Here is a 17857-nt window from a genome sequence, read left to right on the forward strand (position 1 = left end):
TTTTGGATCATTTTCTACCTGGACAAGTTCCCTGAGGAAATGAAGATATCTGCAGTCTGTTTCTCCCTGGTGCAGCTGAGGGTTTAATGAGGACATGGAAATGAAAGATGACAGGAGTCTCTTAGCAAACAGCAAGAGATACTGCTCAGGTTCTGCCTTCTAAAGGACTTCTTTCACATTTGAAAATAGTTCATGAACCTCACCTATGTGAAATAAATGCTTGCATGACACAGTTCAAAAAATCCTCAACATTATTTAATCTGCCAAGCTCACGTGCTGTCAGTGCTGCACTTTGTGAACAATACCTGAATTGAACTTACTCGATACCAAGCCAAAACAGTACCAAGAGATCACACTGTGATGATATTAAAGGGTGTCATTTTCCTTGTCCAAATTCAGCTTGTTTCTTCATTCTGAACACTGGTCTTACATACCTTTTTCTGCTAGATTTTTAATATCACAGAAAGTCAAAACCTGTTTGCTCCAAAATGTTCTTCAGCTCTGTAAATTTTGCTTCCTCAAGCACTGAGTGATCTGTATGTGTTCATAACCAATAACAAGTTGTTTACAGGGAAAAAACTCAAAATATTCTGTCATACCAATTCATTTTCAGCATCTATTGCAAAACCAGAGCTGCTTAAGACAACATACCTTTCTTAGGCTATAAAATATTTTTTAAAAAAATCCTAAAGGATTAAAGGTTTTAATGAAGATTTTTAGAATGTCTAAAAAAAAGACAGAAATTTTTAAATGGCTTCAAAATGTTGAAGAGCCTTAAACAGAGATTAAGAACCTTATACTTGAATCTGCAGTACCTTTGGTTTAAATTTATAAGCAAATTCAGACCTTCAAATTTGAAATACCTTGGAGGTTGAAATACCACCTTCCTTAGCAGTGCAACCTTCATAATAAGATATTTTGGGTTAATTCCACAGCATACTTAAGATAGATATCCTGATTATTTTTAAAAAACTCAGATTTTGATTTTATTTTTAATTTTTTTTTTCCATAGCCAAAATATTGCAGGTAAGAAAATGATACAGATGGAAAGTAGCTATTCCTCCATATTTATTCTGCACATTTGTTCAATACTCTGGACAAATGTAATTTCATATCTCAAAATAAACTGCACATAATCCAGTATGTACTTTCAATGCAGATTCAAGTTGTATACATTTTCACTGAATTAATTACATGCATCGTGACATTTATTTCCTGAGATTTCTTGTTAGCATTCAAGCAATGATTTTCACCAGCTCCACTTTTTACTTCTATTTTTGAGTTTGCATATAAATTTATAAAAGCTGTGCGCTTGGCCTAACAGCATTAACATATATGTTGACTGCATGAGAAAAGATGCTCAGGAGTGAAATGGAAGCAGAAATGGATAAAGCCATTATTGCCAACTTGCGCTTTTCCCACAAGATAAATGGTTACACAGAGCAGGTTTTGCACAATTAAAGGCAGTTTCATCAAACACATTTTCTCTGGTAAAGTCACTTCAAGAAAAATAATTTTATTGGGCAAAAAAGTCAAAGCTGATGAAAATAGTTGTATAAAAAGATCATTTAGGGTGTCACATAATAGTGACCAAACTATGCAGCTAACATTTATTGGAATACCACTAACTGCTAATGATCCTATAAATGACCTCAAAAGCAAACAGAATTAACAAGAATATCTTTTGATTCCAAGTGACTAACATGGCTTTTCCTCTATGCCTGGCACATCATCAACCAAGAAATCACTTCACAGCCCAGATGATGCAGTTATCTACAAGCTGGAATATAAAAAATATGGTTCTATTAACTTCCTGCATGGGGACTTTCATTACAGATTAAAAATGCCATGCATACATTTACTTATTGTAAATTATAAACACAAATTAACTTAAAAATAAATTTAGCAATCCTCATCAACTATTGTTTTGAATGCAGATCCATGATATTTACTGTAAAGTTTTATTTGAGTTTAAATGGGAAGTCTTAAAAATATTTTCTAGAGAAAGCACCAAGTCCTCTCTTTTATTTCACTTTGCATTACTCAGGAACCCAAGCGCACTGAAAAGGTATCTCAGCTCCTTCACCCATAAGTCTAGAGAAATTGAAATTAGGTTGCATATTTCATGAGTGTTTATGCTTCAAAGCCAAAAACGTAATGACTGTGTAACAAAGCCAAATTTTCCAGAGTATCTTTTTACCTGCCACACTCATTAGTTTCAGTGTCATAGGTTGTTGACCAAATTCCACCAAAGCATTTCTTCAATAAACAAAGCAACCAGGAATTCCTTCAGCAAAAGCAGCTCTATGTTCAATTTCATTAAAAATTAATTAATTTTACCACTTCACAATAAATTAAGGTCAGCTTGTAAAGGAGGTTCTCTTTTTCTGAGTTTTTGGGAAAGTTATTTGAAACTTATTGTTTGAAATCTGAGAATACCATAAAGAAGGCAGCAGACAAGTTAACTTAGCCTGCTGCTAATAGCAAATCTTATTTTTCCAAAGGACTTAGGTAAAATTTCTTAGTCATTGTAAAACTGTTAAGTTTCTTCAACGTGGAGACAATCATTTTTTGCTGTGATTCAAGCACAAATCAGTGCCATTGTTTGAATTTGGAATGTACTGTGCTGATCAGAAAAATGCACAAAGGTAAATGTAATTTTTGATTTTGAATGCTGCACACATTGCAGACTGAGACTTGTCAGAGGATGAGATTAAATATGGAACAGATTTACTCTCACTCCATGTGTTATCACAGAAACTTGATACCATGAAGGTATCTCACATGTGCTTTTTGAATCTCCAGGTGAGCATATATATCTATATAGACATAGATCAGATGCAAACCCAGAAACATTATGAGAGAATCTGTCAGAGAACAAAGACCAGAAGAAATATAAAGCAAAATAAGAGAAGACACATCAGTACATCTGAATTAGCTGGGGACAGGGGGAGTGGTGTGTGGGGGACAGTAGGACATGCAAATGGAGTCAGCTGCTGCTGAATTGCTCTATTTGGATTGCTCTCCAAGGGCTGTTTTCCAAATTGCTGTGCATCATTTTTTGATATAGATACAATTACAAAGAAAAATCTGCCATTTTACTCCAAATTGTATTTTTGGGCAAACACAATTGCCTTTTCCTTAATATTACATAATACCAAAAAATGCTGTTTACAGGCAGACTAGTTTTAAAGATATCATGTTTACAGGGATACAATGATCTATCTGATTTTATTTCCTAATTTGATTTTGAGAAAGCAGCAGAGATGATTTTCATGGTATTTTTATTTAATAGCTTTTCTGAAATTGTGATTGAATGCCTATAAACATTTTACTGGTGGATTTACCATTCAATTCAGCATTTTGTTACATAACTGGCATCCTTTAAGGCATATCCAAAACCCAGCACTATTGAAAAAAGATATCTGAAGTTATTAAAGTTGGCTTTGAATTTAATTAAAAGTACAGTATGACTATACCAGAGTGACTTATAATAAGAAATAAAGTGGGTAAGTAACATGTTCTGTCAGTATCTAGCAATATGTGAAAATATTCATAAAAGTTACTTCAATGGGGTCAAAATTACATCAGAAACAAGACAGAACAGATGAGAACCCTTTCTGTGCATACTAAGCTGCCTCCCAGTATTTGGCAGCTTTTGGTGTGATGACACAAGCAGATCCCAAAAGCCCTAGCAGCACCCTCTGTAAAGAGATGTGGGTAGAAAAGTACTTTTGTTGAGAAATTTTTGCATTTTAGATATTTGCACTGACTTATACCAACACTGAATATTGAGCCTCAAAAACTTTTAGTGAAACCAGTTCCCACAAGGCTTCTGCCAGCAGCCTGGAGAAGGCTGCAAGTTCTGCAGCAGCTGGCAAAGTCAAAAGCTCAACAACTTCCATCAGTAGAATAAAAGCCACATAAAGAGAAACTGCTTGTCAGTGGGTCAAAATATCAGATATGTGAACATGGGAATAAGGGGTTTAGAACCTAATCAGGCTATAGCTGACCAAGCAAAATAAAAGCATTTGGAATTGTTTGGGCTTAGGTATATGATGAGAGCTAAAGCAATAGATCTTGGGATTATGGAAATGAAGATCTTGGCACAATATCCATATGTACACTTACCTACCTGGAAATTCAAAGATATGGATAACTGTGGTATTAAGCACTGACCCTTACTATTTAAGCCATTTATTTTTAGAGATTTAAATTTTGACCCCCAAAATATTTAAGACAAACAGAAGAAGAAAAAAATGTAGGGTCAGATCTGAGAAAACAGAATCCAGCTACTAAAACAATAGGTCAAAACACAGAAACTACCTGTTATAGAGTCAAGCTAAACAGAAGCCCTGTGAGTATTTAGCTACATTTGTGTCAAGCATTCAGAAATATTCCAAAGGACCGTGACTTTCCTCAGCATCAATGCAATTACTCAGGGAACTGCTTGGTGTATGACTTGCTTCCCTTCCCACAGCTCAGCAGACAGAACACACCATGAACAAAGCACCATCTGCTTTGGATGGGAAAAGTCAACAGCACCTGAGCCTGCTTACTTTTCTGGAGGTAAACTGGTGAGGTCCTACAACATTTTAAATCACGTTTAACACAAACACCAGAACTATCTGAAGGCTTACCTGCTCTATTGAAACATTCTGGCTCCTACCAAGAGGCTACTGACTCAATCCAGAGATGAGCTGATTTGAAGAACTCAAAACCCAATTTATTTTTAAAAATGCAATCCTTTTACCCACGTTCCATACTTGAAACGTTATGCTTTATCAGTACACGGTAACTGATGTAGGAGTTGAGTGACACATGAAGAAGCTGCACACTGCCATAATTTCCTTGTGAAACCACCTATTTTCTCATCTGCTTCATGCTCTTATGTTTCCACTTCCTTTCAGCCTCCTTTATGTTTGATTTGATATGAATAAATTAATGAGTTATACTCAGTTCATTTGCTTTGCATTTTCTCTCTTGGTTACCATGGAAAAATATTCCATAACAAAATTCAATCGGATAGAGAAATAAGGTTCCTCAATAAAGCCAAGAAAACAACTAAAGTAATCTGAAGGAACTAAGATGGAAATCTGTCAAACATTAAGAAAGAGAAGACTATAAATTTGAACTCAAGTACTGAATAAGGGAGAATGTGAAGACTGCTGTCACAAAACCACAAACTGAACTAAGTTTTTAAGACTTGACATACACTGACTTAAAGAAGAAATATATGTTTTTGCAGAAGGATTATCCTCTCTCTCAAATCAAAGGACAAAAAGGAAACAATAGCACCATTCTTCAAAGTTCATATAGAGTTCTCAGGGATATTACTACTTTTTCAACTATATTACATTAATCAGTCTAAATACAGCTTTATTTTTATTATATTTACATATAAGTATCCCTTTGTTAGTACTTGGTAAATAATTGTATGAAAGCCAAATACCAAAAGAGTAAGTCTAGAGAAAGCAGGAAAACCCGGTAGCAATGCTATGAAAAAGATAATTACCTGACATAGAGGGATCTCTTCTGGCTGGTTCGCAAAGAGCCTGATCCTGAGCTAATGCTACTGTTCATCATCTGCTCCCGTAAATCATGGATTTTAGCTTCAAAACGACTGTATTCTGTAACAAAGACAGGCATGGCAATTAATTTCCTGCCAAATTTCAGCAATTAAACTGAAAGAAAATCTGAAATAATTTTGATTAGGCAAAGAAAATATACAAGAATATTATACTTCAAAATTCTGTGATTATAATCTATAGTTCACAGTAACTATTTTTTTCAAATGAAGACAAACATTTCTACTAATAATTATCAACTTCATAGTAATAAAAAGGCAGTTAGAGATTAATTTTAACCCATGACAGAAAGGAAACTTCAGAACATATATGTGAAATATATGTTTATAACCAAGAACTACATTTTTTAAATTTTAAATGTTAAGAAATAGAAATGAGAAATGTCTGTACTTCAAAATGACTGGATTTGATTGAGATAAAGAATTTAACACTACAAGGTGGGAAATAAGCAAAACATCTTCTGAAATAAGACCATATTCCTCTGAAAGCTCAGGAAGGAAAAAAAAAAATCCAGAATTCTGGCATGAATTTCAGTCCACTTGTAAACGGCATTAGAGATTCAAATTGCCCCCACAGAATTATGTCCAATGTTAATCCTGGAAAAACGGATTGTGTTCTTAAGCAGCACCATGTACTAATAAAACTATGCTAAATGCACTTGATTTTAGCTACAAAGGCAGCCAGGAAAACAGTAATTGCTTCTTCAGGACAAACATCTCCTGAAGTGAGGTACTTACATGCCGTCAGCATAAAATACGAACTCAGAGCAAATAAGTTTTTCCTTCAGCTGAATAGTTTGGACTTCAGGATCAAGAGATCCACTTGTAAACCCTTCCTAGTCAAAGGAAATGTTGTGCAGCCACCACCTTCCCCAGGAGATCACGTGATGCCAGATTATAACAAGTCAACACTGGCAGAGCCAGGGCGTGTGTGCCGCCAGCAGCTGCTGGAGCGGGCACTGAGCTCTCTCCTGAGCTGCACCCTCACTGCCTGTGGGCACCAGATTATTCAGGAAGTGCATGACTGAGAAAGGACTCTAAAATAAAAAATCTTGAGAAAATGTCTAAACAAAGGTTCCTTCAACAGCCATCTAAAAACTGTGAATGTTTTATCGTATTATGTTCTGCAGCCCTTTCTCCCCACATACTCATACAGAGAGCACCGATAGCATCTATAATTAACCCTGTTCAGATTATGTCACCATGAAGAGTCTCTTCAATAACCCTAACTTTTGTCCTTTATAAGCAAAAGCCAGTAGCTTTTAAGATACCCTAGTTTTTAAAATAGCACCAAGTGTCTGTTTACAAGTGAAGTTCAGATCAAACTCTTTACCAGCACTAAACCAAACTGCTGAGGTTGTTTGACAAGAGAATCAAAACCATTATTTCCACCACTACTGATGCTATCACTAATAACAAAAGAATGTAAGATGACAGGATAGTAACCAAAGAGGAATGTGAGAAAACAACATTTTTTAGAAAGCAGCATTCTTTAGGGGAAGGGCTCAGATGCAGTGAGAGAACAGCCCACTCCTGCTGTGCTACTGCTGCCCTGCAGGGCCTTGGGTAAGTCACCTCATTTTACTCATTTGAAATCAAGAAACTATAAACCTAAAAGATTTTTGTATGCCCCTGTGTGAAAGGAAAGCAAGCATGGAAAAGATCAGATAATCCCAGCCTTGTCCTACAGCTTGTTCAATACTAAAAATATCTGCAACTCTTTGTAATAGCTACTGGAAAAAATTCAAATTTCTGTATCATGCCATTTTATCGAAGAATCAGACTTCCTCCTATGCAGCACACAGATATAAGAGAGTTACCAGGGAAGCCATTTCCCAGTATTGCTTGACTCTATCCTATATTTCATCTGCTGGTCTTGCAGCTTCCTGAACTAAGTTAATTTTTCTCATCAGAACTCCTGGGAAGTAAGTGCTGAATGAGTGACAGGGACATCTGTAGGAGTAAGGAGGAGAATAATTTCACCACAGAGGCTCCTGCCATATGAATAAAGCAAAAAAAGGAAACTAATGGGCTGGGACTGAGAAGGCTTTATGTTCAAAAAGGAGTGCCAAGAAATTTCATATTTAGGAGAAGCTTAAGCACTGTGCAGTCAGAATCTGGTAAGCTCTACTGATGTAGAGCTAGCTAAAAGTTGAGTTACTTTTCTCTTAACAGAAGGTTTTGGGAGGAACAGGATGAATAGAATTCTCACCATCGTTTGGTTTGGAGCTAAAAAGTACACAGGCTTTTAAAAAAAGAAACCTTAATATTAGGTATAGTGCTACTGAAACTAATGCTGGAGACAGAAAATAACACAGCAACAGGACTCTTGATAGCCCCAGAAAAGCAGTGTTAGTCTGCTTTTCTGAGGATCAGCACCTGTGCCCTGCTGACAAAGTAGGGTTGGTTCAACATCAGCTTTAGGAAGCAAAGTGTGAACTCTGCTAATTTATCTAGAAGAGGTTATAATATGTCTAGGACAGGTTATATTTCTATCTCTGTGATTAAGAAGAGTTGGATATCAAGTGTCTTTTGCATCTTCAATCTCTTACTCTCCTTCAGCTTATCATGCCTAGATTCTCATAAATACTAGAGAATTATTTTCTTTACAATGCCTTTCTTTCTTATGCTATGAATAATAGCCATATATAGTGTATGACAAATTTGATATTTGTTCCTCTAAATCACAGTGAACAACACAAGAAACCCCACCTGGCTGTGACAAAATCATACAATGCGCATATAAATATTTAACTTTTAAAGAAAGTTTTGTCATGTCAACATTCCAGAAATTTAGAGCTGGAACAGGCATAGTGAACAAGATGAAAAGGACACTCTGCTTTCTTGGTCAACAGGAAATGAAGAGCTTGGCAGGGAAGGAATGCATTTGATTTCTGGTGTAGAGTTATCAGGGTAACAGAAAGGGCATAAGCTGTTTAAATGAAAAGGTAAAAGTGATTTTAACCCAAATGAAGCAGGCTGGCCACTGGAACTCCATCTACAAATATGCTTCCAATTTCCACACCCTTCAAAACACTGAAATTCTGAAATACTGTTTTAATAAGAACTATGGTGGTACATAGAAACACAGACACCCACACAAAAAGAAATTCAAAGCCAAAAGAAAACCACACAATCCGACCTCTCAATACTTTCAGTAAGAATTTGGTCAGGCTCCAAAACCAGATGTATATGCAACAGCAGTGAATGAAACCTCACTCAGAATCAACTTTTAAGGTCTCAATTTTAGGAAAGCTGCCGCTGATATACATCAAATAAAGGATAGCAGGCAGCAAAACTACCACAACACTACCAGAACACAATCAAATAAGAGCATTGGAATAAGGGCATCTTTTCTTGACTAGAATTTTCTCAAAGTTCCCATGAAGTTTAGAGGCAGGGAGTGAACAGTATCTACTGACATAACAGCGAGATCAAGGAAACACAAGCACCTCCTGCTTCAATTCATGGCATTTATCCAAGAGAACCCCACCACCACCAAAGCAAAAAACCCAAAGCCTACTCTGGTTGACACATAATCAGTTGTTAAGAACAGAGGATGACTACATCTGGGCTCAAGTTTAAACTTTAAAATTACACCAGTATAAGCAGATGGTGCAAAACTAGACTAAATCTGCTGTATGTCTGCATGTATTCCACAGCAAGAAACAAAAAGGAGGGAAGATTAGCAAATCCTAGAAGATTACTCTGATTCCAAGCTGCTAAAGTGATTTCACCTAGAAATCTGTAATATTTTTAATGTCACTATTTACTTGAACAGAAAATCAGAAGTCCAGAAAGGATCTGATCAATGGAACTCTCCTGGACTGCCCATCTGATGGGCAACAAAACACAGATCCAGAGAAAAACTGTCTGTGCAGGCAGGGGGAGAGGAAAACATGGCTGCAATGGAAATGCATCCAGTCTGGAACACACACATTCCAGCAATTGGGCAGGAGAGCAGAAGGCTGCCCAAGGGATGGGAATTCAGCACACAGCACAGGAGGAGCAGCGACTGAAGGAAGCCGGGATGTGCGCACAGGGAACAGATGGCAGAGACTCTTACATGCAGCGAACCCACGTAGAGCTGAAACAGTTCACTTTCATTAAAAAAGTATGCCCCTTGCTTCCCTCTTCCCATCTGTCTATGGAAAGCCCTCTTTAGCAGGGCCTCTTGGATCTGTCTAAGCAGGACTCTTGTGCTGACAATTTTATATAACTACTGATTTTTAGTCTTTTCTCAACTTGCAGAATATTCAATTTTCCTTTCCATGATGCCTCCAAAGAGAGAAATGGAGTCTGCTAGTTAGGATGGCCACCATCATACTGATTCTGTATTGACCTGCCATTTTTCTTTTAAAATGCATGGACCACAGTAAAAATGTCATAAATCATTTTTGAGGAGATATTTGGCTGCAATGCTTGTCATTTGATATGAACATTGCCGAAGACAGACCAGAATGAATTCCACATGCTGTTGGTGACTTCTATATACTCTAATGTTTAATGAGCTTGTATCTCATTAATCACTTGAAAGCCTGTGCCAAGGAATTTCAAAAGATTAGAAAAACTGCATTTGTATTTAGTTAAGAACACCTCCCACACACCCTGGAAAACTCAGAAAGAGACTAGGTCCACTCACTGCTGAGGTGAATCCACTAAAAATGCTGCTGAAGGCTTAGCAAGCATTCACAAGCAATTTTATTTAGTATATTAAAGAGTAGGAGTGAGGTTTTAAGGGATTAAAACATGTGTAAGCCGCCTTATAGTGTCTATGAGGGCTATATATAGCAAAAACCTTTTCCTAATCTTCAAGGGTCCAGTTTTGAAAATACTCTAATTGACTAATCTAGATTACTTGCAGATGAGTAGAACCAGGTACAAAACAAGCAAGAACAGAAACCTGGAAAACCAGGGACCACATACCCCAAAACAAGGCAAACCTTTTTTGAAGTATTTTTTAAATGAATTTTTCATGTTATTAAATCAGGATGCACTGATCTTTTGAACCACCTTTATTTAAGAAAATCCATGTCCTCATCTATACAGCAGGGGAAGCTCAGCCTCAGTAAAAAAGAATTACTGAAAATTAAGTTTTGCACAAGCATTACTGGCTTCATGCTATGCCAGCTAGGCTTTTGCAAACAGAAGATGTACAATATATTTCAAGACTAATGCTCAGAAAACAATCTTAGCTTATACATGCAAAAATGGCACCATTTCCCAGAGCTTAGTTATTCTCTTTTGAATTACATAAATGCAGCATTGTAAATAGAAAAATCAGCCACACACTGGCCAATGAGCAGAGCTCTAATAAAACTTCTGTGTTTCCTCCTTTTTTTTCTTTTGAGTCATTTGTTCTAAAGACAAGAGAGAATGAAGAAAACACAGTTTCCATTAATAAAACTGAAAGAATACGTGCACTACCTATATGAATAATGTAGGTTCAGAAGCAGATGCTTTACACAAATACTTTGAAATCTTCTCTTGATGTTCTGGTTCCACCTTCCCCTAATCTTACACTGATCCACCAGATCACCTAAGAACATGAAGCTAATCTGATCACTTAAACATCTTACCACTTTCAGAAAATAAATTATAATTTTAATTTTGGTATGTCAGGTGAATCCTTGGGAAACAGAAAGGGCTGCTACCCTTTTCTGTCATGACAGGCTTGTCTGAATTTTGCCCTGCTTTGGAGAAAGATGAGGTGACCAGTGAGTGACTGCTGATGCCAACAGGCTTGGCCTGCTGCCTTCTTCAAGCCTCTCTCCAAGAGCAGGCCTTACAGTTTACATAACTGCAGTTAATGTTGTCCACATCCTTAGTACAGCTCAGTTCTGATCTAGCAGAGCATAACTACAATAGAAAGCTTAACCCACTAAATTATTTTCTATCCAAATCCAATCAAATATATTTTTATATTTTTATTATGTTTGTTTGGCTAGTCTATTATTTTTAAACACTTAAATGCACTCAAACTACAATACAGGTATGGCAGCCCACTGGCACCTCATACCTTTTTGGAATGGCAAAATCTAACTGTGCAGAAATCCTGAACTGTGAGGCAACATTATTATCACATTTCAGATGACCTTTTCATTTGAATGAATGTAACAATGGGTATCAGTGTGAAACACAGAGCCCTCCCAGAACTGTACTCCTCTGCAGTCCTATACTTCCCCCTTGCTGCTCCTCCCCTCACTACATTCCCTTCAGGCACTCAGGTTCCTGTGTCCCTGCTATGCAGCACCATCACACTGCTGACCATCCTGAATCCCCCCTGCCAGGAGATTCACATATATCCAAACTGCTTCCTCTCATTCCTCTGCACCAACATTACAATTCTCCCTTGCCATCCTGGCTCTGCAGGAACCCAGAGACACAGCAGTGTGGCACTGAGGTGTCTGCAGAGCCAGGGAGCAGCAGGAAAATTAAATGGATCAGAAGCCACTGAATCAAAATGGCTTAAAAAAACAATTTTGTGTACTAAAACAACATTTCTTGCTTTGAAACTGCTCCAGGTCACAGTATTTCTTTTCCAGTTGAATTCACAGTAAAGCAAAATCCCTTTTTATTCATGAGTGATGTCTTGAAAGGAGGTAGGAATTTGTAGTACCATCAAAGGAATAGGGAAAAGCTTCCAAATAAAGATGAAAATGAGAACAACATCCTGACTTCCCAACCACATTTCTACAGGATAATTCCTGTTTCACAAACTCTAGCTCATCTCCTGCTATAGATCCCTCTGCAGCATCCAGCCCCCACAGGTCCAAACCCACTGATGTGTCCAACCAGGAAGATTCTGTATGACACCCATGGCATCCATGTACCACAGAAGGATGCACCAGCACAACCCAACAGGTGACCAGTTTCCAACATGAGCTCCTGGCAAGCTGCAAGATAAAACCTGGAGCTTCCAAGGAGAAAGTCTGAGGTCAACTGAGCACAGTTGTGGGGGTGCCTGATGCTTGAGCCACTTCTGTAAAAAGCACAACACACTCACATTCCATGTTTGGCTTTTACCTGTTCCAAAGAGTGCTGGCAAGTTGCTGAAATTTAATTCAGTGGAGTAGAAAAACTTATGAAGGCATCCCTCAAATTTACTGATTACTCCTGGAAACTAAAGGAATGCCCAGAAAGACATTTTAAAGAATGTAAAAATGTTCAATAACCAAGGATCATTGTGGAGATTTAAGGGAAAGAAAAGTCAGTGGTTACATAATCTAAACCCAAATTCAATAAAATCAATTTCATTCAGTCATAATAGCCTACCCCAAACCCAGTAATTAGGAGTTTAGTTACCATGGATTTGAAGAGAGAGACATGGAAAATTGAAGCCTTTGCATGAGAAGAGTTTTCCAGTGATTCATTTTTCTACAGCCTAACTCAGGCTTTCCTATGACAGAACTGCTTGCAAAAAACCTCTTTTCCCAAAAATAGGAGGAGAAAGACAAATGGGAATTTATGATGGGAAAATAGGAAATGTGATAGGATGTAAAACCATAAATTAGCATTCCCCACCACATCTATGAACACACAAACTGTCATATACAATAACAGGGAGTGAAGTGAGCCAGTCCCAAGTGTCTTCCAAATGCTCCTATCATACTGAATCTCTTTACTCAGTTATAATGAACTCTGATGGATGTCTAGAATCTCCTTGATCTGTCCTAGCTGTCAGCATCTTTTACAAAATCCTGCTGGATTCATAAATATAAATAAAATACATATGCAATACAAGCAGTTATAACTGATGCTCTCCATCTTCATGAAGATATTTGAGAAACACCAATAATGAACAACAACTTTATGAATACTTTAATGCCTGTTAACCTGTTTCCAAATGGCAGAAACAAAAAATGAGGAAAATTATAAAAACACACACACATACACATTTATTCATAAAAAGCTGAAAAACACTGAAGAGCCATGCAGAGGACAGACCAAATGTGTATCAACAGAAATATTTGAACACTTGACAATTGTAACACACAGCCAAAGCAAATATTTCAGAGCCAATGCTGACCTTACCGTTTTCTTTAAAAGGCAGCCTCAGAGTGAGCACTGCTAGAAAATGAATCCTGGACCACAGCAAAGGAATATGTGACCAAATACAGCCCCTGAGACAATATAGGCATTGGCAACATGGGCTGGCTGCAGGGATTTGACCAGGAAGCAGAAAAACCAATCATTTGGCCTTACTATGAACAGAATTCCTGGGTCTGGGCAGAGATGTGATGTGATGCAGGTGGTGGGATTGGGGAATGTGAAAGCTAATGCTTCAAACATTTGAGTAGGTCAGGATAGAGGAAATAAAGAACAACTGAAGTGTGCTGCTATCAGCCACCCAACAGATGAAGGCAGCAGTCCTGCTCCATGTCCACTCCTGATGGACACTGACACTTACCCCTTGACAGTACTGCCAAAGGAAAGTTTCACACACACAAGTCTCTGCAAGGAAGATTCAGTGCTAAGCCAACCAATTTAGCAAAAATGGAGAAATTTGCTGATCATCACAGTTCATAAAACAACAAAAATGTCTTGGTATATGTAACACCAATAATAGATGATTTTACAGACTCAAGCATTTCATTCTGGACTATTAAATTGTTAAAGTTTCAAATAGAGGCATTTGAAATGTGCTGCAGAAATACAAGAGGACAAATATGTGTATTGATGATGTAGTGTTCTGCAGAACACACAAGGATGGTTAATCAGCATCAGCTGCAGTCTAATCTGGACCAGAGGAAACTGCTGGATAAATAGAAATAACATCTCAGTGTGAAATCAAGGAATGAAAACCTGATGGTCTCCTCAGGTCATCTGAATCAACACCACAAAGAAGGAATTAGTCTTCTATCTTCCTACTATTAAAGCATATAAAACCACCATAATAAAGCATGAAGACAATTGGAAATACAAAAGAACAATAGAGTATTTCTATTAAATTCTAGATTTACTGGATTAATTTTCATGTTATGACAGTGGCAATATTTACTGAAAACCAGAAATTCTGCAATGGTGAAAGCAAGAAATGTAGCAAAGCATGGCAGCAACACTTACAGATATCCCAATCCAATCACATGCCATTATGCTAACATATATGTGACAACACCTATAACATTATTTCTTTCAGAAGAGGTGTTTGGTGGAAGGACACTGTGGATAATCTTTCTCTGAGCTTCAATTTGTACAAGAGAACTTGAATGTGTAAAGCAGCCCTTACCTTCTGGACGGTACTGAGCTACAATAGTCACTGCTTGGCCTGCGTTCTTCAGGGCTGCTGCTGCCTGTTCATGGGTTGCTGATTTTAGATCCACTCCATTTACCTACAAGTAATACAAAAAAGCCCTTCATCAAAATTAATGCTTGTGTTTATCACCACAAAACACACACCTGTGGAAAAACAATTAACTGGATACAAACTAGTTTCCATACCATGTGCATTTCCCCTGTTCCTAACATTGCTCCTGAAATCAAGTCAATAAAATCCTCTCTCACATATACCCCTCTTAAGAACTACTGAGACCACCACAGTATATTACTGAGTTAATAGTCAATTTTCTTCTTGTTTAAGAGTGCCTTTTTTTTTTTCTTTTTAAGGAGAAACAGAGAATGTTACTTTTTGTGATGGTTCAGGGATCTTCTTACCCAAATAATGCCTACAGACCATGCTGTCACCACACCCAGTGACAGGCAACACCCTCTGTGAATCTGGCATTGTTTTCAATGCAGCAGATTTAAAAATAGCATCACCAAAAAATTAAGCAGAAATGTGTGTTCCACATTTTAGACCAAGAGCAGTTTTCATAGTTCAAACTAAATAAAGATGTGCTTTAATACCAGTTTTAGTAATAGCTTTTAAAAGGACATAATCCCTCTTAGATAACTCCCAAAATACAATGTAATTGCCCAAATAAATGATTCTCCATAAATTAAGTAATTTCACAAAGAAACACAAAATATTTATCACCTTCAATACTACTATAGAAGAAGTCCTTAGAGAGGTATGAGATGCATATTTTTAAGACTAATAGGAGGTTCAGCAGTTACTCCAGGAAGTAAAGACCCAGTTTTAGACACTGCAGCCAAGTATCTCCACCTCATTAGAAGGGTTATTTCTGAAACCTGTATTCTTTCAATTGAGACACAACCCTCAGCTACAGAAGTTAATGTCTTCACTGAATGTCTCAGAGAGGGAAGTGCTATTTTAATCAGGTAATAGATGAGAAACTGAGGCAGACTAAAGTTCTCAAAGATAGTTTGGAAGTATATCTGTTCCATTATCTCAAATTTAGCTCTGTTAATAACATTTTTTGTATGTCATTACTTTGTATTAATATGCAGGGAGGGGGAAACTTTTTTTGCTGTTTGAATAAAAGAAACAAAGAATCCTACAGAAATTATACGATCTCCTTTTCTAAGCTCTCCACTCAGGTCAGCTGGCCCTCCTGCAAGGATGAAGGAGATGAAAATTCCTTCTCCATCTTCTCCTCCAACAATGTTGAAACCAAGACCTGTTGATCCTCGATGTAGGACAACCTTTCTAGGCTCCCTGAAGGAAAAGAAAAGAATATGAAATCTTGGTCACTAGATATGAAGAAAAGTAAAATAAACAATTAGAAAAGTTCCTTGATGCAAAACAAAATCCCTTCTTTGTTATTAGGTGAAATGAACAAACCTGTAAGTATGTACAAATGTATAAATAAATATATAAATAAATTCCTATTGTGCTACAATCCTATTCAGCACTAAATGTCATTACTTAATATTTTCCTCATTGTTCAAGAAGATCAGTGCAGGTTGTGACATTTCAGATACAATTTTCAAATTCAGTAAAGCAACTGCAATTGAAGAAGTTAAACTAAACCAAGTTGTTGCACTTTTGTTCACAGGATCCCCTCCTAATTTGAATGAGGGGAGGAAAGAAAAAATATTGACAAAGCCAGTTACATTCTAATGCAGAAAGACTCCTTCCAAAAATCTATTATCTGCTACTCAATTTAATACAAGCAAAGCATAAATGATCTCAGAAAAAGACATTTCTAATAAAGCAGAAAAACTGTGCACTGCATTTCAAAAATCACTAGAGAGCACTAAAGAACAATTAATGGACATTAGGTATTTGGAGGTATTAATTATTAATTTACAGGATAAAGTAAGAAGCTGCTTTCTTTTCCAAAACAAAAAGTATTATCTAGTCTAATCTTTAAAAGTCACTCAATTTTTGCACTAACAATTGAATCATCTTAAGGTCAATTTCTTAAATTTCACCTCCATTAACTATTATATTCATTTTTTCAGAGTACTGTTTTATTACAAATAAATTACATTGTGAAAATCTCTATACATATTGTTCTGGATCACACCAATACATAAACAAAAACAGAACAGAAGAGAAAACAAAAAGATGCAGTATCTTTTAAAGTAACACAAAATTTATAAATCTCTGTTTGGGATGGAGAGTGTAATATGAGAAGGTAAGTTAAAGAAAATTTAAACATTTTCTGAATATGCCTTGCATTTTAGAAGAAATCTAAAAACTGTCTTTTACAGTAATTTTAAAGGAAAGCAATAAAACCATAATGATATCAACAGGACAGAATAATTTTGGCTTATATGTCTACCTAATACTAAGTTAAAAATCAGTATAAAGACATATCCTACCTTCCACTACACTAAAATCAATTCTCCAGCTTATTATGCCACTTAGGTTTCAATCCTGGGTGGACCCTGCCTCGGAATCTGAGTGACATTAGCCATATCAGATGATGGTGTGACACAGAATTCAGCAACAGCACACTGAAAGTGCAGGGTAACATCCCTATACTTGCAGAACAGAAGGGCAACAAAATTACAAGAGCTTCCCTTTATCATCAATGATGAACAAAAGATTAATGCAATCTACTGAATCAGTGAAGGAATGAAAGGTCTCTTAATGGGAAAGGATTAAGAGCTCTCCATCCCTTCTGGATTTAGAGTCCATCAAAACAAACCCTTCTCTGTGGGGGCAGGGAGGACCCAAACACTCTTTAAAATAAGAAAATCTCTGGTCTGCTCATATTACCATCCTAAAAATCTCCGTCAATGCAGGCAGCATTTCCAGGGCTTTCTGCTTTTAATGCTATTCTTGGATTGATAAATAAAGCATGTGTGCGTATATATATATACATATAAATATACATCGTTTTATCCTTACAACAATATTTACAAGACTTAAAAACTAGCATCTATTTCTTGAAATAAAATATAGCATTCCCTAGTATT

The 17857-nt window shown here is 36.8% G+C and overlaps 1 protein-coding gene across 25 annotated transcripts in view; it reads right to left on the reverse strand.

Annotated features, from left to right (window-relative positions):
* The window catches only part of DLG1 (discs large MAGUK scaffold protein 1), a 140734-nt gene that overhangs the window by 20428 nt on the left and 102449 nt on the right, over positions 1-17857 (reverse strand). For all 25 annotated transcript variants that reach the window (XM_074547157.1, XM_074547154.1, XM_074547155.1 and 22 more), the window contains 3 exons: positions 15989-16145; positions 14817-14919; positions 5516-5630 (listed from right to left, as the gene is read on the reverse strand). In XM_074547157.1, coding sequence (XP_074403258.1) covers positions 5516-5630; positions 14817-14919; positions 15989-16145 — 375 coding nt within the window. The remainder of the gene's footprint in view (positions 1-5515; positions 5631-14816; positions 14920-15988; positions 16146-17857) is intronic.

The sequence above is a fragment of the Zonotrichia albicollis genome, chromosome 9 (assembly GCF_047830755.1).
Source record: "Zonotrichia albicollis isolate bZonAlb1 chromosome 9, bZonAlb1.hap1, whole genome shotgun sequence".
Lineage (NCBI taxonomy): Eukaryota > Metazoa > Chordata > Aves > Passeriformes > Passerellidae > Zonotrichia > Zonotrichia albicollis.